We start from the raw sequence: 26,943 nt of genomic DNA on the forward strand, positions 1-26,943 counted from the left end.
AAGTCAGAATTGTGATATAAAGTCAGAATTGCGAGATATAAAGTCAGAATTGTGTTATAAAGTCAGAATTGCGAGATATAAAGTCAGAATTGTGAGATATAAAGTCAGAATTGAGTTATAAAGTCAGAATTACTAGTTATAAAGTCAGAATTGTGAGATATAAAGTCAGAATTGTGTTATAAAGTCAGAATTACTAGTTATAAAGTCAGAATTGTGATATAAAGTCAGAATTACAATTTATAAAGTCAGAATTGTGAGATATAAAGTCAGAATTGTGATTTAAAGTCAGAATTACTAGTTATAAAGTCAGAATTGTGATATAAAGTCAGAATTACCTTTTTTATTTTTTTATTTAGTGGCGGAACAAGTTTCCATATTGTTCACTTCCAGTTATAGGAATGGTGACGTTTCAATGCTCCAGAAAGCCGATGACTCTTGTGTTTTGTGAACGGGTGTGATAAACATCCAAATGTGAAAGTCAGAGCGACGGAGTTAAAGTTTCTGTACAGCGGAGGATGATGCCGATTCATAAAGTGTGGGTGCAGGTCTAAGACTAAAGATCCTCTTATGGGAGCAAAAACAGGTCTGGAATCACAAAGAAGGCATTTCCGAGTACGTAACGCTGTTTTCCTCTGTACGGCCGAGGAATCTCCCTTTTTGCCTTTGGGATCTCAGTAGCACTTCAGTTCCTCGATGGTCTTGTAAACGCTGAATAAACACCCTCATCTGCAGCGTTTATCAACGTCTGCTTCATCTGCCCTGCCACTATAGTGTCCGTATGGCCACGGGGTAGAGCAGGGACATGTGCTCGGCTCCTTTGATGGGCAGTTTGCGACTGGAGTAGAAGTGGATGATCTCGGGAACGCTGTCGAACAGGCAGCTGTTCTGACCCAGTATGTACTTATTGTCTTTGGTCCGGGACAGCTTCATATGCATGAAACCCTGACTGCTCCTGGAGAGAGAGAGAGACGGGACAGAAGGGAGACGGTTATTGAAAGATAATAAAGGTAGAAAGCCAGACAGAGAGAGAGGGAAGTTAATGGGAAGAGGGGAAGAAAACAACATGTGATTAGTTGTCAGACAGCAGCGCTCTCATGATGCACGGTCGGTTCATTGGCAAACGCGTCACGTGTAGCAGTGAGATGTAGGGCTGGAGACCCGCGAGCTTTAATGAACGCGACCGCAGAGCCTCTTAAATGCTGTCGGGTTTCACAGGGCCGCTGAATGCAAAGCAAATTAAAAGCCAAGGACAGAGAGAAGCTGCACACCTCGAGGAAAATTCTGAGGTGTGAATATAATGTTGCTTTGGTGGCTGTGTGCTGTTTATTAGTAATGCTGAATGTTACTCATATTAAGAGAGTCGAGGCAGTTCTAATGCCGAGTGTATTAGAGTTAATCATATATAGTGACCAGAATGTCATATTGAAGCTTTTGACTTAAGTGACCACTTTGTGCATGCCCAAAATGCACGGGAAACCATACAGCAATGCTCAGGAAATAAGCAATAATATGTATTCAAGGCCCGCTCTACAGTAAATCGCTCTCTAAATCGTTCTAAATGTAAGAGAATATCAGAGTTCAGAGCACAACGATAACAGTACAGAGGAATGATATCATTGGAATCACTTTTAGAGCGTTTTTTTCTGACAGCCAATCAGAAATCATCCTGTTTTAAAGATCTCAAGCATTTAAAGCGACAGACGACAAAACTGAAGCGTTTATAATAAACAGAATGATATCGTGCGCTGGTGTGACGCTGATACAGTTATGGTTATAGATATCGTTCTTGGTGTGAACGGGCCTTAACACTAGAAAATGTAAAAATAAAAAGTAAAATAAAATATAAAAAAAATAATAAGCTAAATAAAAGTAAAATAAAAACAAAATAAATTATACTAAAATAAAAACATAAAAATATAATAACAAATAAATTAATTAATAAATAAACAAATAAATAAAATTAAATGTCACATATTATATTAGGTGTCTAAACTGTTATTTTCTTAAGTGAATGTATGGGTTAAGCAGTACAGTGTAATTATACATGCAACCACAGAATTTAATTACAGTTTTTTTTATGTTTATGTTTTAATATAGTACAACATAACATGTACAATAATGCATTTTATCAAATAATTAATTCAAATGTTAGTATATACATATATATATATATATATATATATATATATATATATAGCTTTATTTATATAGCGTTTTTTACAATGCAGATTGTGTCAAAGCAGCTTTACAGTGATAACTGGTAAATCATTTTGGCTGCACAACTAATAAATTTAATAATAAATTTAATCTTAAAGGATTAGTTGACTTCAGAATTCAAATTTCCTGATAATTTACTCTCCTCCATGTCATCCAAGATGTTCATGTCTTTCTTTCTTCAGTGGAAAAGAAATGAAGGTTTTTGAGGAAAACATTCCAGGATTTTTCTCCATATAGTGGACTTCACTGGGGTTCAACGGGTTGAAAGTCCAAATGTCAGTTTCAGTGCAGCTTCAAAGAGCTCTACATGATCCCAGACGAGGAATAAGAGTCTCATCTAGAGAAACCATCAGCCATTTTCTAAAAAAAAAATTAAATTATATACTTTTTAACCACAAATGCTCATCTTGCACTGCTCTGTGATACTCCACACATTATGTAATCACGTTTGACACGTGATGTAGGCAGAAGTACCGCGGTAGGGCGAAAAACTCCATCTCATTTTCTCCTCCAACTTCAAAATCACCTGACATCATTGTTTTACCTTTTTTTGTAAAGGCTGTTTGATTTGGTCTTTGAACGTTTGCTTTGTAAACACTGGATCAGTACTTCAGCCTACGTCACGCGTGATCTTTCCAACATGATTACGTCATGCGTGGAGCATCGCAGAGCAGTGCAAGACGAGCATTTGTGGTTAAAAAGTATATAATTGTAATTTTTTTTAGAAAATGAGCGATGGTTTCTCTAGATAAGACTCTTATTCCTCGTCTGGGATCATGTAGAGCTCTTTGAAGCTGCACTGAAACTGACATTTGGACCTTCAACCCGTTGAACCCCAGTGAAGTCCACTATATGGAGAAAAATCCTGGAATGTTTTCCTCAAAAACCTTCATTTCTTTACAGTTGAAGAAAGAAAGACATGAACATCTTGGATGACGTGGAGGTGAGTAAATTATCAGGACATTTTAATTCTGAAGTCAACTAATCCTTTATACTTTTTTATTTTATATAGTTCTTAGGAGAGTGTTCCCCTCTATAAATAAGAAATCATTCAGCTGTAAACTTAAGTCAGTGACAGCGATGTTTAATCACTAGGTTAACCGGTAGAAAAGAGGATGAACAAACTGAAGGAATTTCTTTGGCATTTAGCAGATGCTCTTCAGCTAATAACACTTGCTTCACATTAATTGCCGTCAATGAAGCAACCTCTACTTGACTCTGAACCTGCGGTCTGTGTCTCTGCAGCTTTATTCTCAGCACTACTGAGAGAAAGAAAGAGTCCAGTTCATCTTAAATGAGGCCGGTCCACAACTCACTTATCACTTAATTGCATTTGTAAAGGCTGCGATCTCGCTGGTGCCGGGCGATGAAAAGTGAAAGATAACATAGCGAACTGCACATGCCTAAGGTGATGTTGAATTTAGCCTAATAATTTACTGCACAATGCATACGTGTGAGTTGGTGTTTCTCATTCAAGCGGATTGACAAGCTGTGAGATTTACTTTATGTAAATGAGAGGCAAGACCTGGTGGTCCAGCAGGAAGCAAGAATATCCTTCAACCAGAGTAATTATCTTTGCGATCATTAAATATAAATCAACTCCTCCACCCATCTTTGTTTAGGACTCCCATTGCTCTCGGGCTGATTATCTGCCTGTCATTACCCAACTCTTCATCATCATTAGAAGAGATGAGAAAACATTTGAGCCATCACAGATCCCCGAGAGCCCCTTCAGCTCAGATGCACAGAAGACTCTGCTAAAAGCATCTAAAAGCCCCTGCCGAAGTGTTCGTCATCAATCCCTCATCCGTCCACACAGAGAGAGGCCTGAGGAGATGCCTGGAACCTCGCTATCGTCTTCCTCTTAAGGATCTGATTTTATCATATCGGCGACATTAACAAAACAGAGCGGCTCTTTCAGGCGTTACAGAAGAGACACCACCGCCTTTGTGCCGTTATCACTGCATACTTAACCATTCTTTTTTCCTTTTAATCCAAGGATTCATTTCGCTTTATAGATCTGAAAGGTTCACTGCGGTTCATGACAATGGTGTGATATGATTCACAGAGCTGTGTGTGCAGTAACTGTATATATATGTGAATATATAGGTAGCGTTCGGCTCATTAACTGCATAAAGAGTCACGTCTCACCCACCGAACCGTAAGATTACACTTTTCAATTGTCCTTTGCTGCCGTTTCTTAAAAGCCTTCTTTAAAAAGGCTCTTCTGGGTTCAAAGCGAGTTAGGAACTATTGACAGAACCGCTGACATGCTGTCAATAACAGAACCACAGAAAATGATTTCAACTTTGCAGTCAGTTTGTAGAAACAAATATGTTTTCACATTCATGCACTTACAATTCCAAAGGGTTTAAAAGCAGAAATGTGTAGATATATACACACACACACACACACTATATTGCCAAAAGTGTATATATATATAGTGTATATAAGTGTATACATCCCATTCTTAATCCGTAGGGTTTAATATGGAGTTGGCCCACCCTTTGCAGCTATAGGCTAGCCGGAACCGGGAACACTTCCTATAACACCAGATGTACTCGTTACATCAGAAAAAGAATGGCATCTACGCTAATATTAGTCTTTCTGTTTATCCCGAGGTTTACCGTAGTCAACCGGATTCGGGCCGTATCCAGCTGAGACCAAGGACCTGCGCCTTGACACGACCACAACGCAGCCCTGAAGTATCAGCAGAGATCGAGTCGACTAGATCATCCATTGTGAAGGCCTCATCAACACGACAACCAGTGCCACAGTTCCTCAACAACCGTCCATACCGGCGTGATGAATACGATCCTCAACTGGATGGAACTGAAATAAATACTTTGATTTATGATAGCAACCTGATTCGTAACAAAGCACTGTTCACCAGAGGAGAACTGGCCCCCCGACTAAGCCTGGTTTCTCCCAAGGTTTTTTTTTTTTCTCCATTTTAACACCTATTTGCCACTTGTTTGCCACCTGATGTCACCTGATGGAGTTTGGGTTCCTTGCCGCTGTTGCCTTTGGCTTGCTTAGTTGGGGACACTTGACATTTGACTTGACATTTGATATTCAACAGTATTCTTGACATTTATTCAACAGTGCTTTGATCTGCCTGCATTGACACTATTCTTTAAGAGCTGCTGTGCAGCAAAAATTATGTACCAGTTATCAATGTAAAGCTGCTTTGATACAATCTGCATTGTAAAAAGCGCTATATAAATAAAGGTGACTTGACTTGACTTGACTATAACAGCTTAAACTCTGGGAAGGCTTTCCACAAGGTTTAGGAGTGTGTTTATGGGAATTTTTGACTATTCTTCTAGAAGCGCATTTGTGAGGTCAGGCAGTGATGTTGGCGAGAAGGCCTGGCTCACAGTCTCCACTCTAATTCATCCCAAAGGTCTTCTATCGGGTTGAGGTCAGGACTCTGTGCAGGCCAGTCAAGTTCCTCCACACCAAACTCACTCTTGCATGTCTTCATTTGTGCACTGGTGCAGGAAGGGGCCATCCCCAAACTGTTCCCACAAAGTTGGGAGCATGAAATCGTCCAAAATGTCTTGGAATGCTGAAACATTAAGAGTTCCTTTCACTGGAACTAAGGGTTCAAGCCCAACCCCTGAAAAACAACCCCACACCATAATCCCCCTCCACCAAACTTTACACTTGGCACAATGCAGTCGGGCAAGTAGCGTTCTCCTGGCAACCGCCAAACCCAGACTCATCCATCGGATTTCCAGACAGAGAAGCGTGATTGGTCACTCCAGAGAACACGTCTCCACTGTTCTAGAGTCCAGTGACGCCGTGATTTACTCCACTGCATCCGGCACTTTGCATTGCACTTGGTGATGTAAGGCTTGAATGCAGCTGCTCGGCCATGGAAACCCATTCCATGAAGCTCTCTACACACTGTTCTTGAGCTAATCTGAAGGCCACACGAAGACCCCGCTCTGTGATTTTACATGACCTACCACTTCGTGGCTGAGTTGCTGTTGTTGGAATATTTAGTAGTGAGGAAATTTTACGAATGGACTTATTGCACATGTGGCAACCTATCACGGTACCACGCTTGAATATATATATAGCATTTCCAACATTACTTGTATTTCACCCAGAACATTTCTTTAAAATATAGCCTTTATTAATGTACAGAGCAAAACCTCAGATGTTAATTAAACCTGAGAAGATTGATGTGATAGAAAGGTAACTCTGTGGAAGCTGATAACCTGCTGGTGATTTTACTGTACATGAGATGAGCAGAAACTGCAGATGAGAGCTCAGTTTTATAATGCGTGTTTAAATTACAAGCCCAAAGAGTGCACTTCAGCGGAGACCCGTTCTCCATTTCCTCACACGGCTCGCGGTCCTGGTGAGGATGCACATTAGCGCGCCGTTAATTCATAAACTTTTACTCTCCCTCCATTCAGAGGAGATTTATTTCACTCCCTTCAGCCATTTTCTGTCTTCCTCCATCCATAAAGCAGGGCAGCACTAAAGCCTCTTTGCCTTTAAAGATCTTTAAGAGACTGGACTCATTCATATCACTTATGCTCTGAGCCACAAATCTGATTAGACAAACGCTCTGCTCCATGTGAGCGGCGCACCTAGACTGCATTTAAAGTGCTGCTATTATGATATGCTTTTGTTTTGAGTCTCCGACAACACGTTTACATTCATCCAAGGTCAAAAAAACACTTTAATTCTCTCATAATATCCACTGCAGCATCAGCTCTTTTCTCTCAGTGTCTGAAACGCTTCGATCAAGGATTCGGTTTCTCTAAACCCCGCCTTTCTGAGAGCTGCTCTGCTCTGATTGGTCAGAAACCAAACACTTCAATTTTCAGTTCAGAATCGATTCTTTCTTTTAGGAGACAAAAACTCCATTTAGCTGCACTTTGATCTCTGAAACAGAGCTTTTACATTCACAAACAGACATATTAGAAAGATAATATCTGAAATAAGCATAATATCAAAGACTTTGATATCATTCAATACAAGAAGCATCAATAAAGGCAGTTCAACCTACTTAAAATATATTAACTTAGCAACATGGTATCATCTTTTAGAAGATTAATAGATGAAGCAAATGTTTAATAAAGCAATCAAAGAGAGGTTTCATCATAAACTAGTTGAAATCCTGATCAGTGATGCCGAGCACAGGCAGCAGCGCTTCATAGTGGCATTAATATTTCAGCAGACTCCGACACGGATCGTTTGCATGTAAGAGTCTCTGCGGACGGACTGTGTTTAAAAGCAGAGGTTTCTACATGCTGTCAGGTCTGGTTTAGCACAACACCAGAGAGGGAATCGTGATACAGCAGCATGACAGTCCGCTCAGCTCGCTCTTCTCTGTTCATACCTGCTCTCGTGGTCCTCAACAAATGATTCGGTCCAACATGTGATTCACTGGGTGTTACAGAAATGTTCCAGGTTCAGTTCAAGTTAAACTCTATTCACCGCTGATGATTAGCAGGAAAGGATTTAGGAGTTACGTTTAAATTTCACCACTGAAATCATCATATATATGACAGTACAGCTCAAATAACACATTTCTGCATTAAAAATATTCATCTAACACACAACTAAACAATAATCAGGGCTGTGCACCATTTAGAATCAAAATGAGAATGCTTTTTAAATTCCAGCTAAATTTTAGCTGAATTCATTCATTAATTCAATTGTATTTCATTCATTCATTCATTCATTCATTCATTCATTCATTCATTTATATATTTATTTATTATTTGTTTAATTTATTCATTTATTTGTTCATGTATTTATATATTCATGTATTGTTCATTCATTCATATTCATTTATATATTTATGTATTATTTGTTTATTGTATTCATTTAGTCATTCATTTTACTTATTAATTTATATATTTATGTAATCATTCATTCATATATATTTAATAATTTATTTTATTAATTCATTTATAGTTATGTATTCATTCATTCATTCATTCATTCATATATTTATTTATGCATTATTTGTTGATTTTTTTCTTTTAATTTATTCATTCCTGTATTTATATATTCATGTATTGTTCATTTATTCATTCATTCATATTTATTTATATATTTATGTATGTATTTGTTTATTGTATTAATTTATTCATCAATTTTACTTATTAATTTATTTACATATTTATGTATTCGTTCATTCAGTCATATTTATTCATTCATATTTATTTAATCATTTATTTTATTCACTCATTTATTTAGTTATTATGTATTCATTCATTCATTCATTCATTCATTCATTCATTCATATATTCAAGTAATTATTCATTCATTCATTTCATCCATTCATTTTATTGATTCATTTATAGTTTATGTATTCATTCATTCATTCATTCATTCATTCATTTATATATTTATTATTTGTTTAATTTATTCATTTATTTGTTCATGTATTTATATATTCATGTATTGTTCATTCATTCATATTCATTTATATATTTATGTATTATTTGTTTATTGTATTCATTTAGTCATTCATTTTACTTATTAATTTATATATTTATGTAATCATTCATTCATATATATTTAATAATTTATTTTATTAATTCATTTATAGTTATGTATTCATTCATTCATTCATATATTTATTTATGCATTATTTGTTGATTTTTTTCTTTTAATTTATTCATTCCTGTATTTATATATTCATGTATTGTTCATTTATTCATTCATTCATTTATTTATATATTTATGTATGTATTTGTTTATTGTATTAATTTATTCATCAATTTTACTTATTAATTTATTTACATATTTATGTATTCATTCATTCATCCATCCATTCATTTTATTAATTCATTTATAGTTTGTTATGTATTCATTCATTCATTCATTCATTCATTCATTCATTTTATTCATTCATTTAAAGTCTTTTATGTATTCATTCATGCATTCATTCATTCATTCATTCATTTTATTCATTCATTTATAGTCTTTTATATATTTATGTATTCATTCATTCATCCATTCATTTATTGATATATTCAAGTAATTATTCATCCATTCATTCATTCATTCATTTTATTCATTCATTTATAGTCTTTTATGTATTCACTCATTCATATATTTATTTATGCATCCTTTCTTTTGTAGATTAAGCTAGAGGTAACGCTGTTTGAATTTCAAATTGATTTTCTTTTAATTGAAATTCAGTAAATTCATCTTCCTGTAATTTCGATTCAGATTCACATTTATGAGTTAAAACGGAGTCAATTCCTCAGTGCTGAATTTTTCACAACACTGACAGAAGAAAAAACAGGACTATTTAGGCAACATTACAGCTCATCTGAGTGTAAAAACACAACAAGTTCCTGAATGTCTCGCCGCACAAATCTCTGCTGGTTCTGCTCCAAACACAGGAACACACGCTGATAACTCAGAGAAGGTCTCCAGCGCGTGACTTCACTGACCTTCAGAGCAGACGAGTCTCTCTGAGCTGATGAGAGGAGACTGCTCTAAAGGTGAAGAAGTCACTTCACGCTCACACTGGCTTTGTAAAATGTCAGAGCGGAGCGATTCAATCACAGGTCCTTCCGCAGCGCTCCTTACATCCCGCTGCTCCCCTGAGCCTCACCCGCCCAAAAGAGCCGCGGCCGCGTCAGTCTGCATTACCGTGTGCCGGGGCGCGTCAGCGTCTGAGGCGCGGTGAAAGGTTACGGTGTGAGGGACTGATGGAGGCCTGAGCGTGTGAAGGGTTAAGAGGTGACGGCGCTGGAGAAAATCACACGTCAGCACAGGATGACTTACACGAGATGAGCTCATGCTGAGAGGAGGAAAAGATGCAGGAGAGATTTTTTTTCTTTGGAATAAGTGACTTGTTTATTCTTGACCTTTCCGCTGCTTTTATTGCAAGAGGACAGGAAGTGATGCGGGGAATAACAGATGCAAGATACTAATAAAACTACACAATCTGATGGAGCACACAAGTGTGTGTGTGTGTGTGTGTCGGTGAGACTCTTACTTGAGCGAGAGGGAGAAGTCGTTCTTACTGGTCTCACTGTTTCTCACCAGATAACTGGCCTCTTTACACAACCTCAGCAGAGACTCGGCGTCAGTCCGGCTAATCGCTCCGTGATACCAGCTGTGAACGAGAGACGGTGTAAGGAAGAGGAAGAGCATCACACTTAAATAAACCACTGCGAATCAGACGTGCCGAACTCACAACTGGCTCTCCAGAGGCATGGAGGGGTCGATGCGCTCGCCCACGCTCGGGCCGCTCGGGTCCAGAGAGCTCATCTTAGTGTTGACCAGGCAGCCGCTGGAGTGTCGCTGAAGCGGGCGAGACTTCAGATCTTTAGTGGGAGACATCCGGGATTTTTCCACACCGTCAAACTGCACTGTAACAGGAGGAAAACGGCAAATATTATAATAGAGTGCAGTAGCAGCCGCAAACTTTTTCAGAGGCATTGGTTCTGGGGGTATTTTTCCGTTTATTTCTCCGATTGGGATTTTAATAAAGTCTTTGATAAAGCATTATAAGCCATGAACCAAACTAATCAGGAGAATCAATTCAATTCAATTGAGCTTTATTGGCATGAAATTTCAAAAATTGGTTTGAAATAGCACAATATTGACAAAGCAATAGACATATATAAACATATAGATAAAAAAAACATAACAGAATCATAACATCACAAAAATACAAAGTTACAAGACTGTGAACTTAATGGCTTTAGTGAGGGAAAGAACTACAATCCCATGAAGCATTGCAAACAGCATAACTGAATTAAAAATGATGACAAAATATAAAAGTATTCATTTAAAAATTAATATATTTTGCGTTTATTGCAAAATATCATATATATACAAATATTTAAGTATTTTGAGAGCATAAGGAGACTTGGTTACATAATTCGTAGTGCTTCATGGGAGTGGGCGGAGCTAAAGAACTATTTCTGCATAGCATCATGGGTAATGTAGTTTTTCACCACAAATTCCACTGAAATATTGTCATATATAATATTTTAAATGAATTAATAATTTTATGAATAATATATATATATTCAATTTTTTATTTCTCTTTTCTGTTTTTGTAATTAGAGGTCCAACTAAAATCCACAGGTGACCTGTAACTCCTCTAGCATGTCACAGTTTTCCAGAAATAGTTTTTGAAGAAAATTCCCAGCATGGCATTGTAAGACCAGCAATCCATACATTGAGCTTGGTGTTTTATTGAGCAGAAACTCCCTCCTGGCCGTAACTCAATCGAATGAAGTATCTGTGCGCGCCTGAGGGATTGAAGCTCATCCTCCGTGTAATGAGAGGAGCTTCAGACGAGACGGACACTTCATAAAACATCTCAACTGAGCGGGTCGGATCGGGACCGCAGGTTTCTCACCTACGACTGTGCAATCAAACACAACACACAGACATGCAATAAGAAGGGAACACAATGAGAGTGGAAACATGTCTGTAGCAGGTTGTGGAAGGACTGACTGACCGACAGCATCGTTTCATCTGTGCAGAATCTAAACACAGAGACATGGGACAGATGCAGACAGGAGCCTGAACAAACACTGTTATCTGTGAGAGCTCTGGACCGATGCTGCTTCACACCACTGATCAAACACTGCAGGTCTGAGACGCCACAGCTGGACATTTCAGCACACATTATATCTGGCCATTTAAACATTTCAGTCAATAACCATCTCTGCCGTGTCAATAGATCATGTGCATGAGATTTCAATACTGAGTAGTGAAATAAATACATATAAAAAAGATTCAAATTATAAAAATTACCATTATAAGAAATAAAAATTATTTCAATTAAAACTACATTTTAAATATTTTGATTATTGTATAAAATGATCTGCTCGATGTCGGTTCCTGATCATCCGGTCAAGAATTTATTTTGTGATAATGTTCGGCTGTACAATAGATGCGAATATCCAGTGAAATTGGATTAAATTATTATCATGCAATCTACAAGAAAAGACATTTATCAGACAGATTCTGTTGTGCAACGAATCCTCCGCCATGGTCTCGTCAGTCATCTCGTCATGTGATCAGTGAAATCTGATCCTGCTGCACTCTGTATGGCTCTGTGTTGGACGAGCTGGATGGGATTGAAGTGACCGTTATCCAACTGAATTAAATGGTTTTTATTTCTATAAAAAGCAAATTGACAGTGGAGAAGTAATGCAAATATAGCAGCGGTGGCATATTCTATCCTAATTTCACCCTCACACTCCATCATGGCAATTTTGCGAGACAGCTTTTCACCTCGGCGAGAAATCTCACGAGATCTCGTCACACCCCTAATATACCCTAATATAAATTTAAAAGTAAACAGTCAGTAAAACAATAAGGTTTTTCAGGTAAGTCTACAGAAATCAAATGTAAAATAACACTGCATACATTAAACATAGATTAATCCTTATTAAAGTTACACAAGTTATTCAGGCAATAGCAGTGAGTGAATTTCTCGTTGTCCTTTGTTGTTTGATTAACATTAAAAACACAGACAGCAGCAGGATTATTAGGATGCTGTCACTTTAAGATATAATGCACAGATCTAATACACTGTTAGCCTACATACTGTACACATGCGTTTACTTTCTCTACTGTTTACGTTCATTTAAGACGTGACTGACTGTGTTTACTAGGATACTTGCTGATTCTTTTTTAATTCATTTTTGGTGTGTGAATTTGTCTGTTAAAGTGCAAGAAGATGTGAAAGAGCTCAATTTAGTATTTGTGCGCAGTCTGAGACGAGCGCTTCGGATGTTTTAAGCTTCCAACACAGCGTGTGAGTAATGATTTGAGTTCTCTTTCACGTCTTCTTGAGCTTCAATATTTAAATTGAAAAAGCTTAAACTTTCGTGATGATGCAACACTGGCCCGTCAACTGACCCGCGTTCACATTTGTTCACGTTCATGTTCTCACAACATTGCACTGCAATTCATAAAATGTTACCATAAAACTGCCGATTGACACCATTTAATTTACTGACAAACACTGATTTGTACTTGCATTTGGCATTTAGCGAGTGTTAATTTTAGGCCCTGTGTATGTATGTATATATATATACACACACACACACACACACATCATATATACATATTTCAGTGGCTGAAGCTCATATTTTCAGGACTGATGCATTATAAAAACCCATCTACAGAATAGTATATTTGATATTTGTCTATAAACACACAATTTGATTAACAAAAGAAGAAAGAAAACAGGCCCAGTAAAGGGCATCAATCCCCACATGAGATGCTGCTGCTCTGCATGAGGGTCACAGGGGTCAGGGGGGTCAGAGGTCACAGGATGTAGCTGTAGTGAGAGAGCTCATGTTTCTGATGGATCCATCTGTAGCCTCGAGCGTCTGTGACCAGATTCACAACACACACACACACACACACACACATTTCCACAGCACTCCTAACCCAGTCCTCTCTCTGTCTGCAGTGTGGTGGTCTTTGAAGGTCTGTGTGTGTGTGTGTGTGTGTGTCTTTGTTTTCTCATTGCTCTGAATCTCTCTGTCTCAGTGTAAGAGTGTAATTACTGTGAACGAACACTCTGATCTGTGACTCAGGCTCTTTACAGCATCACAGATCAATTAATCTCGTCTCTCGTATCAGAGTTTCTGCTTACAGTGAATCAGATGAAAGCATTCATGTTTCCGGTAGGGAAATCATATATTGTGTTGTAGTGGAAGCAGCCACTAGAGGCCAGTATGACAACCAATAAACAGCTTTCCTAGAGAACCAGCATGTTTACTAAACTAACAGGCAACTAGTGACCTTGAGATTTATGGGGGAAAACTTGCATTTTGTGCTGCAGTTCTCATATAATGCTTAAGTCTTTGAGAAAAATGAATCAGCACAACTGTTTTTAACATTGATAATAATCAGAAATGTTTCTTGAGCAGCAAATCAGCATTACTATCTCACGTTACTATCATGAGTCGAGTAAAATCATGGTTAAATCACAGTACATGGTCACAAATCAGTAACATGGTATTGCAAATATGTCAGCCTATTACGTAAACACACTCAATCAAACTACAGCAGATTATGTGCATACAAATGCATAATCAGGATGTATTAAATGTATAACAATGAGTGTTATAAATATTCAAATGAATAAAAGCTTCTGCTTGAATACTAGCAGGGAGTGTGTGTGTGTGTGTGTGTGTGTGTGTGTGTGTGTGTGTGTGTGTGTGTGTGTGTGTTCGCATATTGCATGAGTGAGAGATGGAATGTCATAATTTTTGTTTACTGTTTGGAATATACTGTACGTCGGTGGAGAAATGCTCCGTTACCATGGAAACCTGCCATGCAAAGGTACTTGCCGCCTCTCAACCCTATCATAGCTGTCAAATCACAATGGGAACACTCTTCAGGAACTGAGATGAGTGTGTGTTAGTGAGAGAGATGAAAACAGGGTGAAGAGGGTGAAATAAGGAGGGCGGCGTGAACATACGGCTGTGTGGGATCATAATGTGACAAACACCGGCCGTGACCCCTGCGTGACCCTCAAAACCAACTCTAATTACACTCATGAAGCACAGAACATGACTGTAACCGTGACAACGGCACGTCCAATCACATTCAGTCATGAACGTCACATCAGCGCAGCAGGACTCGTACTTTGGCACACAGACTTCTTTGACCTTTTCATGTCTAATAGACTAAACATTCGGGCCGGTGAAACGGTTTACCTGCGCTGACTGCCGGCGGTTCCTGAGGTCAGCAGTCAATCTCTCTGTTTCTAAGCGTTCGTCTCTGAGAGCAGCTTTTACGTGCCCTTTCGCTCTCCTTCAGAACCACTTACAACAAAAGCCACTTGTCAAACAAAACTAAAAGCTCTATTTTTGTATGTGGAGAGAGTGACTGGCAGTCCTCTGTGGAACTGCTGCGGTTTAAAGGAGGCGTTCGCACACAATACAGTGATCTGCAGTGACGAACATCTCAAAGTCACTTTCAATGAGAGTGATAAAATATCAAGGTTCTTTATTGGCATTGATGGTTCCATGAAGAACCTTTAACATCCACAGAATCTAAAGGTTCTTTAGACTATTACAATGTTCTTCAAACTAAGAAAAAGATGGTTCTTTCAAGAACTGATCAATTAAAGGTTCTTTGAGGAACCAAAAATGGTTCTTCCATAACATCACTGCAAAAAAACAAACAAACAAAAAAACCTTTTGGAACCTTTATTTTTTAAGAGTAATTGTTTAAAAGTAGTGACAATGTGAAGTGGGCGTGTCCAGTGATGCAAAGTTGAGAGAAATTTGACTATGCAAATGAGCAGCGATGCAATGATATTATTATTATTATTATTTTATTTTTATTTTTTTTACTTTGAAAAGTGCTTTCTGCTGCATAAAAGTAATATATTTCTGTACTAATTTCTTCAAGTTAAACTAAGCTTTTATTTTGGCGGGTTGTGGTGAAGAGCCGTGAGTTTGTGTATGTATCTGCAGATAGTTTTCTGAGCTTTTATTTTGGCGGGTTGCGGTGAAGAGCCGTGAGTTTGTGTATGTATCTGCTGATAGTTTTCTGAACTTTTATTTTGGCGGGTTGTGGTGAAGAGCAGTGAGTTTGTGTGCATATCTGCAGATAGTTTTCTGAACTTTTATTTTGGCGGGTTGCGGTGAAGAGCCGTGAGTTTGTGTGCGTATCTGCAGATAGTTTTCTGAACTTTTATTTTGGCGGGTTGCGGTGAAGAGCCGTGAGTTTGTGTGCGTATCTGCAGATAGTTTTCTGAACTTTTATTTTGGCGGGTTGCGGTGAAGAGCCGTGAGTTTGTGTGTGTATCTGCCGATAGTTTTCTGAACTTTTATTTTGGCGGGTTGCGGTGAAGAGCAGTGAGTTTGTGTGTGTATCTGCCGATAGTTTTCTGAACTTTTATTTTGGCGGGTTGCGGTGAAGAACAGCGAGTCTGTGTGCGTATCTGCCGATAGTTTTCTGAACTTTTATTTTGGCGGGTTGCGGTGAAGAGCACTGAGTTTGTGTGCGTATCTGCAGATAGTTTTCTGAACTTTTATTTTGGCGGGTTGCGGTGAAGAGCCGTGAGTTTGTGTGCGTATCTGCAGATAGTTTTCTGAACTTTTATTTTGGCGGGTTGCGGTGAAGAGCTGTGAGTTCGTGTCCGTATCTGCCGATAGTTTTCTGAACTTTTATTTTGGCGGGTTGCGGTGAAGAGCAGTGAGTTTGTGTGTGTATCTGCTGATAGTTTTCTGAACTTTTATTTTGGCGGGTTGCGGTGAAGAGCACTGAGTTTGTGTGTGTATCTGCAGATAGTTTTCTGAACTTTTATTTTGGAGGGTTGCGGTGAAGATCTGTGAGTTTGTGTGTGTATCTGCCGATAGTTTTCTGAACTTTTATTTTGGCGGGTTGCGGTGAAGAGCACTGAGTTTGTGTGTGTATCTGCAGATAGTTTTCTGAACTTTTATTTTGGCGGGTTGCGGTGAAGATCTGTGAGTTTGTGTGTGTATCTGCCGATAGTTTTCTGAACTTTTATTTTGGCGGGTTGCGGTGAAGAACAGCGAGTCTGTGTGCGTATCTGCCGATAGTTTTCTGAACTTTTATTTTGGCGGGTTGCGGTGAAGAGCACTGAGTTTGTGTGCGTATCTGCAGATAGTTTTCTGAACTTTTATTTTGGCGGGTTGCGGTGAAGAGCCGTGAGTTTGTGTGCGTATCTGCAGATAGTTTTCTGAACTTTTATTTTGGCGGGTTGCGGTGAAGAGCTGTGAGTTCGTGTCCGTATCTGCCGATAGTTTTCTGAACTTTTATTTTGGTGGGTTGCGGTGAAGAGCAGTGAGTTTGTGTCCGTATCTGCCGATAGTTTTCTGAACTTTTATTTTGGCGGGTTGCGGTGAAGAGCAGTGAGTTTGTGTGTGTATCTGCCGATAGTTTTCTGAACTTTTATTTTGGCGGGTTGCGGTGAAGAGCAGTGAGTTTGTGTGTGTATCTGCTGATAGTTTTCTGAACTTTTATTTTGGCGGGTTGCGGTGAAGAGCACTGAGTTTGTGTGTGTATCTGCAGATAGTTTTCTGAACTTTTATTTTGGAAGGTTGCGGTGAAGATCTGTGAGTTTGTGTGTGTATCTGCCGATAGTTTTCTGAACTTTTATTTTGGCGGGTTGCGGTGAAGAGCACTGAGTTTGTGTGTGTATCTGCAGATAGTTTTCTGAACTTTTATTTTGGCGGGTTGCGGTGAAGAGCAGTGAGTTTGTGTGTGTATCTGCCGATAGTTTTCTGAACTTTTATTTTGGCGGGTGTGGTGAAGAGCACTGAGTTTGTGTGTGTATCTGCAGATAGTTTTCTGAACTTTTATTTTGGCGGGTTGCGGTGAAGAGCAGTGAGTTTGTGTCCGTATCTGCCGATAGTTTTCTGAACTTTTATTTTGGCGGGTTGCGGTGAAGAGCAGTGAGTTTGTGTGTGTATCTGCCGATAGTTTTCTGAACTTTTATTTTGGCGGGTTGCGGTGAAGAGCAGTGAGTTTGTGTGTGTATCTGCCGATAGTTTTCTGAACTTTTATTTTGGCGGGTTGCGGTGAAGAGCACTGAGTTTGTGTGTGTATCTGCAGATAGTTTTCTGAACTTTTATTTTGGAGGGTTGCAGTGAAGATCTGTGAGTTTGTGTGTGTATCTGCAGATAGTTTTCTGAACTTTTATTTTGGCGGGTTGCGGTGAAGAGCACTGAGTTTGTGTGCGTATCTGCAGATAGTTTTCTGAACTTTTATTTTGGCGGGTTGCGGTGAAGAGCCGTGAGTTTGTGTGCGTATCTGCAGATAGTTTTCTGAACTTTTATTTTGGCGGGTTGCGGTGAAGAGCCGTGAGTTTGTGTGCGTATCTGCAGATAGTTTTCTGAACTTTTATTTTGGCGGGTTGTGGTGAAGAGCACTGAGTTTGTGTGCGTATCTGCAGATAGTTTTCTGAACTTTTATTTTGGCGGGTTGCGGTGAAGAGCCGTGAGTTTGTGTGCGTATCTGCAGATAGTTTTCTGAACTTTTATTTTGGCGGGTTGCGGTGAAGAGCAGTGAGTTTGTGTGTGTATCTGCAGATAGTTTTCTGAACTTTTATTTTGGCGGGTTGCGGTGAAGAGCAGTGAGTTTGTGTGCGTATCTGCCGATAGTTTTCTGAACTTTTATTTTGGCGGGTTGCGGTGAAGAGCAGTGAGTTTGTGTGCGTATCTGCCGATAGTTTTCTGAACTTTTATTTTGGCGGGTTGCGGTGAAGAGCAGTGAGTTTGTGTGTGTATCTGCAGATAGTTTTCTGAACTTTTATTTTGGCAGGTTGTGATGGAGATCTGTGAGTTCGTGTGCGTATCTGCTGATAGTTTTCTGAACTTTTATTTTGGCGGGTTGCGGTGAAGAGCAGCGAGTCTGTGTGCGTATCGGCCGATAGTTTTCTGAACTTTTATTTTGGCGGGTTGCGGTGAAGAGCTTTGTGCAGCCCTTGATTTATCCATAAACATTTCTCAATGACATAACATCCCGCGTTATACAGTAAATAATTTTTTTATGACTGGATTCTGCAGAAACCACAGGCCCTATTATTCTTTTAATTATTTTCAAAAGTTACGGCCAGTTGTGCAGTTTCCAATAACATTACTTCAGCCAGCAGTCGAACGCCAACTAAGACCAATAATACAGCTATAAAATCACTGTATGTGTATTATTATACAGGGGCAAACAGACTCATCCTTCTAGAGATTAAAAAGAAATGAACAAGGTCTAAAGTTGATTTATTTACATTTATTACAACAGAGTTTGTCTCCTCTAGCCAGAATGTCCACAGTGAACCTGATCTAAACAACAACACTCTGCAGGTGATTCACAGAAGAAGGACACAGAATGTGACGTGAGCAAATGGAATCCCTTTATCAGATCAAAGCGTCAGTCGGAGCTTGACGGATGGGTGAAGATTTGTCTTTCATCACAGAGCAGAGGGAGGAGCGGATAAGAACCATTCAGACAGAACACCAGGAGATAAGAAAACTCAAAGGGATTCGAGGTAAAATCAAACATGTGACTTTAATTGGCCATAAGGACTGGAGACTGGAGGAATGGCAGACAGATGCTGCTGCGCTTTGGTGGCCTGTCAATCATCTCAGTGTTTCTGTATGAATATGAAAGTGTGTTCATAAGGAAACTGCTTTCAGACCAGCTTCCGTCAGTCCCTCAGCTCACCATTGGTGTCGCCAAACTGCTCCGTCTCCAAAATGTTCGTACACATGGGTCAGAGTTTGCATGGATGTGTGGAAATTTTCCCATCAAGTTTGTTTTTATAAATCACAACTTATGCATAGAAACTGGCGTATGCACTTTCAGATTCCCAGATCCAGTTCATATCATCATTTCCTGTTTCCTAAACACAATTCTGAGAAGCTTCTGAGGAATAAAAACATCGATGCCACAGAAGCATTAAACACGTTGGTTTGTCTTGAAGCACACCGATGACAGACGACGCATACGGACACTAAACGGCTCCATTCCACGTCGAAACACAGCGAGGGTTACTTCTGAACACATTTGCTAATTAAAGCTGCTAATTAATTCTCATTTACTAATTCACTAATGGAACTTCCATCGAGCGAGCAAGGCGCTCAGCGGGGAGGGCCGGTCGTAATTCACCGCCATATTACAGGCTGCAATTAAGTTCTCTGGTCTGACTTCTGCCGTGATTAACTAGTCACGGTCGCATTCATATTCTGAACGCACACTGAGAAAACCCCGACCGGCAGACTCAGAACGGGCAGGTGAAACCGCGTGATGAAGACATCCGTTCGCATTTCTCTGCAGCCTCATTCAAGGAGTCAGTCCTGCTCGGCTAAAATAACATGCGCTTGATAACAGCTGGATGTCACGGGCCACTTACACATGCACAAGATTTGCCTTTTGTTTCCTGCCTTCATTAAACCCCGGGACTCACAAAAGCAAAGAAAAGCAGGCCTCCGTGGGCTTAAGCCTCACAGTCACGCTCACATAATGAAATCTAGATATCTTTTAATTATATTATTTCATATTCTACAGAGACACAGGCCTGAAAGAAAGGACCGGAAAACGGCAACAATTAATTCATAGCCGAAAACAAAGGGCTCCAGCTTTTCTTGGAGCAAACAAAAGAGTTTGCCCATATTTATATGCAAATTTTATTTCTGGCCCATCAAGTAGCATGCAAAAATTAAAATCTCGTCAGATTGATGAGACAGCTTGTCAGCTGCTTATAGATGGGAACAAAGGAACAAACGGCGAGATGGTCGACTAGTAGTTCAACAACGGGCTGGTGGATTAGTGAGGTTAACTGGTGCTTTAAATCTCAGATTTGACATGCATCAGCACAATAACAGAGACTCTAAATCTCTAAAGCAGCACTTGTGCACAAATTCACCATCTAAATATGACTAAAATTAATAAATTAATGACTAAAGGCCTGTTCACATCGACAATAATAACTGTAACGATAACAATAAAGATATAGTTTCTAATTTTTATTTAAGTTTTTCATCTGATATCCATTATATTTAATTTCATCTCAGCTTTATTTAAATTAACAGAAATGTTTTTAATCCTCTGGTGTCGTTTGGTCATTTTAGACTGAAAAAAATGTTTGGAAATTAAAAAATTTTTATTTTGTTGGAGTGGTACAAAAATCTGTGACTTTTATGGCAGTTGCTATGTGACCCCCCCAAAATTTGTGGAATTTATTCGAAACAGCTAAATGGTCATGAAAAAATAGTCACACTTGTGTTGTTCATGGTCAAAAATGACCGCCACAGGGAATGAATGTGAAAATAGGCAAAATACAGACAATTTTTTGTCAATCAAATCAGCCACGATGCAGAAAAAAGTGCACAGCAAGAAAGGGGTTACACTCTAAAATACAGAGAGAACAAAACACACACACACACACACACACACACACACCCACTCAAGCACACACACACACACAACACACTATTACACACACACAAATGAACTGGTGTGGCTGTAACAATATGGCAAAACGGAGCCAGAAATCATTCCTGTTCATTTTTGTTGAATTTTCATGTTATGTGTAACAGAACCTCTTTCTCTGGGTTCAGGTTTGAATAGAAAAATTATTGCAAAAACTGACACTTCAAATCAACATTTCAAAAAACCTTCGAGTCTTCGAGAATGTTTAAATATATATCCAAATCAACAACTTTATAAAAATACGTATTTATGCCTAAAAACAACCAGAGAAGTCTTTTATATACAGGTGCTGGTCATATAATTAGAATATCATCAAAAAAGTTGATTTATTTCACTAATTGCATTCAAAAAGTGAAACTTGTATATTATATTCATTCATTACACACAGACTGATATATTTCAAATGTTTATTTCTTTTAATTTTGATGATTATAACTGACAACTAAGGAAAATCCCAAATTCAGTATCTCAGAAAATCAGAATATTGTGAAAAGGTTCAATATTGAAGACACCTGGTGCCACACTCTAATCAGCTAATTAACTCAAAATACCTGCAAAGGCCTTTAAATGGTCTCTCAGTCTAGTTCTGTAGGCTACACAATCATGGGGAAGACTGCTGACTTGACAGTTGTCCAAAAGATGACCATTGACACCTTGCACAAGGAGGGCAAGACACAAAAGGTCATTGCAAAATAGGCTGGCTGTTCACAGAGCTCTGTGTCCAAGCACATTAATAGAGAGGTGAAGGGAAGAAAAAGATGTGGTAGAAAAAAAGTGTACAAGTAATAGGGATAACCGCACCCTGGAGAGGATTGTGAAACAAAAGCCATTCAAAAATGTGGGGGAGATTCACAAAGAGTGGACTGCAGCTGGAGTCAGTGATTCAAGAACCACCACGCACAGACGTATGCAAGACATGTGTTTCAGCTGTCGCATTCCTTGTGTCAAGCCACTCTTGAACAACAGACAGTGTCAGAAGCGTCTAAAGACAAAAAGGACTGGACTGCTGCTGAGTGGTCCAAAGTTATGTTCTCTGATGAAAGTAAATTTTGCATTTCCTTTGGAAATCAGGGTCCCAGAGTCTGGAGGAAGAGAGGAGAGACACACAATCCCTGTTGCTTGAGGTCCAGTGTAAAGTTTCCACAGTCAGTGATGGTTTGGGGTGCCATGTCATCTGCTGGTGTTGGTCCACTGTGTTTTCTGAGGTCCAAGGTCAACGCAGCCGTATACCAGGAAGTTTTAGAGCACTTCATGCTTCCTGCTGCTGACCAACTTTATGGAGATGCAGATTTCATTTTCCAACAGGATTTGGCACCTGCACACAGTGCCAAAGCTACCAGTACCTGGTTTAAGGACCATGGTATCCCTGTTCTTAATTGGCCAGCAAACTCGCCTGACCTTAACCCCATAGAAAATCTACGGGGTATTGTGAAGAGGAAGATGCGATATGCCAGACCCAACAATGCAGAAGAGCTGAAGGCCACTATCAGAGCAACCTGGGCTCTCATAACACCTGAGCACTGCCATAAACTGATCGACTCCATGCCATGCCACATTGCTGCAGTAATTCAGGCAAAAGGAGCCCCAACTAAGTATTGAGTGCTGTACATGCTCATACTTTTCATGTTCATACTTTTCAGTTGGCCAAGATTTCTAAAAATCCTTTCTTTGTATTGGTCTTAAGTAATATTCTAATTTTCTGAGATACTGAATTTGGGATTTTCCTTAGTTGTCCGTTATAATCATCAAAATAAAAAGAAATAAACTTTTGAAATATATCAGTCTGTGTGTAATGAATGAATATAATATACAAGTTTCACTTTTTGAATGGAATTAGTGAAATAAATCAACTTTTTGATGATATTCTAATTATATGACCAGCACCTGTAGAGCTATACATGAATCTAGTGGTTACACCACGACATTACAGATGTTTTTCTTTTCTTTACTCCCACCAGATGGCACTAATCTACCTCCAAACATTGGATTTTAAAGGCATTGTCTCTATTTTAACATGAAATACAGCTTTAATTGAAAAATAATTAAAAAATAGGGAAAAATGTGTATTATTTTCAATGGAAAAAAACTGATCATAATTATTGTATAAATATTAATTAGTAGCATGAAATTCTCTCACAATACAAAATAAAAAACAAAAAATATTATTGAACAAAAGTATATTACATTGATTTTAATGAACATAAAATAAAGTTACATTTCAGGTGTTCAGTCACTTTTGACCACGAACAACACAAGTGTGACCCCCAAATGAACAACACCAGAGAGTTAAATGTTTCTGGATGTGAATTTGAGAGCAGAAAGCAGCGTTCAGCCTGTCTCTGTGAAACGACCCTTTAACCTGTTTATTCCTGTGAGGAAGTGGAGTGACGGGATCATCTTACGGTTAATCTCTAGAGGAAACCCGCTGCCCGGATCAATCCAGGTTAACTTACAGCCGCCCGGCGTGCTTAAATCCACACGCACCACTGCGAGAAACGGATACCTTCACTCTGCCGTCTGACACATAAATCTGGATTTGGAGAGCGTTCATGAGCGACACGCAATACGCCTTTTAAGCATTCTTTGGCTTTATGGAGGGACCCTGATACAACAGGCAGATCGAGTGAGCGTAAGCTTTCCAAAAGTCTGAAATGGAAACACGAATTCTAGTCATCTGATCACTTAAACCGTATTCCTGAGGATCTGAACATCTGTAATCTCCAGGGCACAATCGCTTCTCCACATTTCCCTGTCAAATGAATGAAGTGCAAACATGGGAAGGTGGTGATTGTGTTACACAGAGGTGGTAAACTGTGAAGTGAGGAACACTAAACGTCTCAGAAGTGGCTGTTTTGAGTGTCAGACCTGGATCTGCAGACGCTGAGCTCTATAAAAGCCAATGAGGTGTTTTCAGGAAAGCTGGACTCAAGCCTTCGGTGATTTTCTGCTTCAGTGGAAGCAAATGCTATATTTGGACCGTACCGGCAGAAAGACACTTTAATCTCAGCGCAGCCCATTACATTTATCTGAGCATATGTGCTTCATGTGTTCAAAAGCCCTTCACCTGTTTTCAGGAGTGGGAACGTCACAATTCAGCAATGGACATCCAGAGAGAAAGAGATGTTTAAAAAACATAGTTTAAAAAAATGGTAATAAAATATGACGAGATCTCAGAGTTAAACTGTGTCAGAAAACACTTAATCAGGTCAAAGTGTCTGAATAATTTTTGGTTCCAAATTTTTATCAATTTTGCTGGTAGTCCACTGTATGAAGAATTGTTGGGTATAATATGTCACAGTTCACTTTATTTTGCTATCCTCACTTACAGAAACCAACTATAGTGTCCTGAACCCACTAGTAAAAATATATCAAAAATTGTATCTAGTGTCTGAATAATTTTTGGTTTGACTGTATAATATGTGTGTATATATATATATATATATATATATATATATATATATATATATATATATATATATATATATATTATTTTTTCAGACATTTTGAGGCTTTTCCAGTTGTTGCTAAGTACTGGTTTGTATTTTTAACAGAATTTTGCAGAGTATTTTCTAGCCAATTACATTTTTTTTTTAGAGCAAAAGTCAATTTTATCAAATACATTTTATACATTTTTATTCAATATTGCCAAAACTGCCCACAAATAGTGCTTTTTTGGTCAAAAATGTAGGTGCATAAGCTCAGATATAGGAGGCTTACCATCAATTAGATCCAAAAAGAAATACAAAACCTGTGATAATTGAAAGAAAACAAGTTGACAAAAAGATTGAATCCAATATTTGGTGATAATAAAGAGTAACAAGAGATTTATAAGCAATTTTTTGTAGGCAGATCATTTTTGTACTGGAACACCACAAGTGTAACAAGGTGTGTGTTTACAAAAAAATCTCCCAAAATTTGAGTGAGTAAAGTTTTAGTCCAATGCGATAACGTTAACCTCTCCAGGTCAAAATGACCCGAACACAAGCTGAGGGTTAAGCATTGGCTTTACAGCAGCGCCCTGATACACACACAGATCAAGTGAGCGCAAGCCTTCCAAAACATCCAGGTTTTCCATGATCATGAAAATCTTATGTTTAATAAACACATTAACCCTTAAATGCATACCTCGGGTCTTTAGTGACCCAGGACATCATTCACTACCCTCCTCCTCATTCATTTTTTAAAGTTAGACATCAACCTTCTTGGTATTCCTCAATCAATTTATTACAAAGAATATAACAAGAAAAAAATCATAAAATTATAAAAGAATGCCTATTTTTGCGTTCATTTTGTGTAAAAATTGTATAGGGTCACGAACGACCCGAAGTGTGTATGAGTGTACGTATATTTTTTCTGCACAACAATAATTGAATCTTAGATGACAGAAAAGGTGCAATTCACCTTTATTCAACAAGGTGGCAATGTCTGAAACACAATGCTGAAGTGACGACTCATTCAGATAGAAAACGAAATAATAAAACAAACATGAAATGGCTCAGCGATTTATTGCAGAGCAAGTACTGAACGCAATCAAATATGACTGTAACTCTTACTGGATGGATCTGGTGAAGCTGTTAGTGATCGAAATATTGATTTTGAAGATGTTGAAAATTATATAGTTTTGAGAATACTTTTGAGATCACGAATGGGCTCATATTCGTGACCTCAAACATAAAACTAGCCTATTATTAGCTGAATTTACTGGGAAATGAGCTCTGACGAAGACAGTGATGATGGCATAAAACATCTGCTCAAATGGAGCCCTATAATATGCTTTATTTTATTCTTCTGTAATTGTTACTCAAATATCAGAGGAGTTTTATATTATTGCGACAGGTAGAGATCCTTCTGTGTTAGATATTGATCCGGGTCGATAAAGACCCGAATATGTAAGAATGATTGGTGAAACAGTCATGCATTTAAGGGTTAAGTATTATTTAAATAATGGTAATTTTTATCTACTAAAATAATCAGGTTTACTTGCCAGTCCATTTCTGGTTTGGAAAAAAAAAAGTAATTTTGAGAGTTTTAAATGAGAAACAAAAGCATGGTTATAAGCAATTATGAGAAATAAAAAGTCACATTGTGACATATGAAGTCGCATGTGAGATACAAAGCTTGAGACATTAAGATCTCTTCTGAACCTCAGATTACTGGAGACATCAGCAAACTATTGATCTCATGAAGGGAAATGAGCGGGTTAGGGGTGGACCCACCGTGCTGGTGCTGGTCACAGGCTGACGCTGTGGCGTTGAGTCCTGGAGAGGACGGAGCCTCCACCGCCTCCATTATAGGAGGACTGGTGTTGAGCTGCCCAACCGGAGGAGGCCACGGCAGATCCTTTATGACTTTAATCTCTACTGCAGAGAGCCAGACAGAACCAGAGAAAGAGAGGAGGAAAGAGGGATGGAGAAAGGGAGGGCAGGAGAAAGGAGAGAGGAGCGTCAGTGAAGGCAGGATCAGGTCAGCAGGGCAAACAGTCACAGACTTGGAAACAGGAAACAGGAAGGAAACAAACAGCAATGCAGAGCGTTCAACCCTATAAAACCTACTTTTTCCTCCATATTCTCACTATATGAGCCATAAAAGCCTGATGCATCAAATATGATACTCAACACAAATATATATATATATATGCATTATTTTTTCGATTTTTGGGAACAGATTTTTCTGATTATTATGTCAGGCTTTACAGGGTTAACTAATAAAACACTGATAAGCACTCTGAGAGTGAGGTGAACAGAGTCGACTCCTAGTAAAGACACTAAGAAGTCTTTGTGGGATTCAAAT

At 38.7% G+C, this 26,943-nt stretch overlaps 1 protein-coding gene across 3 annotated transcripts in view; it reads right to left on the reverse strand.

Moving 5' to 3' along the window:
• Positions 1-245: 245 nt before the first annotated feature.
• zgc:158464 (uncharacterized protein LOC791139 homolog) overlaps positions 246-26,943 on the reverse strand; it is a 129,137-nt gene continuing 102,439 nt past the window's right edge. For 2 of the 3 annotated variants that reach the window (XM_048168493.1, XM_048168492.1), the window contains 3 exons: positions 10,406-10,580; positions 10,205-10,324; positions 246-952 (listed from right to left, as the gene is read on the reverse strand). In XM_048168493.1, coding sequence (XP_048024450.1) covers positions 766-952; positions 10,205-10,324; positions 10,406-10,580 — 482 coding nt within the window. In that variant the 3' untranslated portion in view covers positions 246-765. Of the gene's footprint in view, positions 953-10,204; positions 10,325-10,405; positions 10,581-26,369; positions 26,514-26,943 lie in introns of all 3 variants that reach the window. The other variant, XM_048168490.1, reaches the window with a different exon arrangement.

The sequence above is a fragment of the Megalobrama amblycephala genome, linkage group LG19 (genome assembly GCF_018812025.1).
Source record: "Megalobrama amblycephala isolate DHTTF-2021 linkage group LG19, ASM1881202v1, whole genome shotgun sequence".
NCBI lineage: Eukaryota > Metazoa > Chordata > Actinopteri > Cypriniformes > Xenocyprididae > Megalobrama > Megalobrama amblycephala.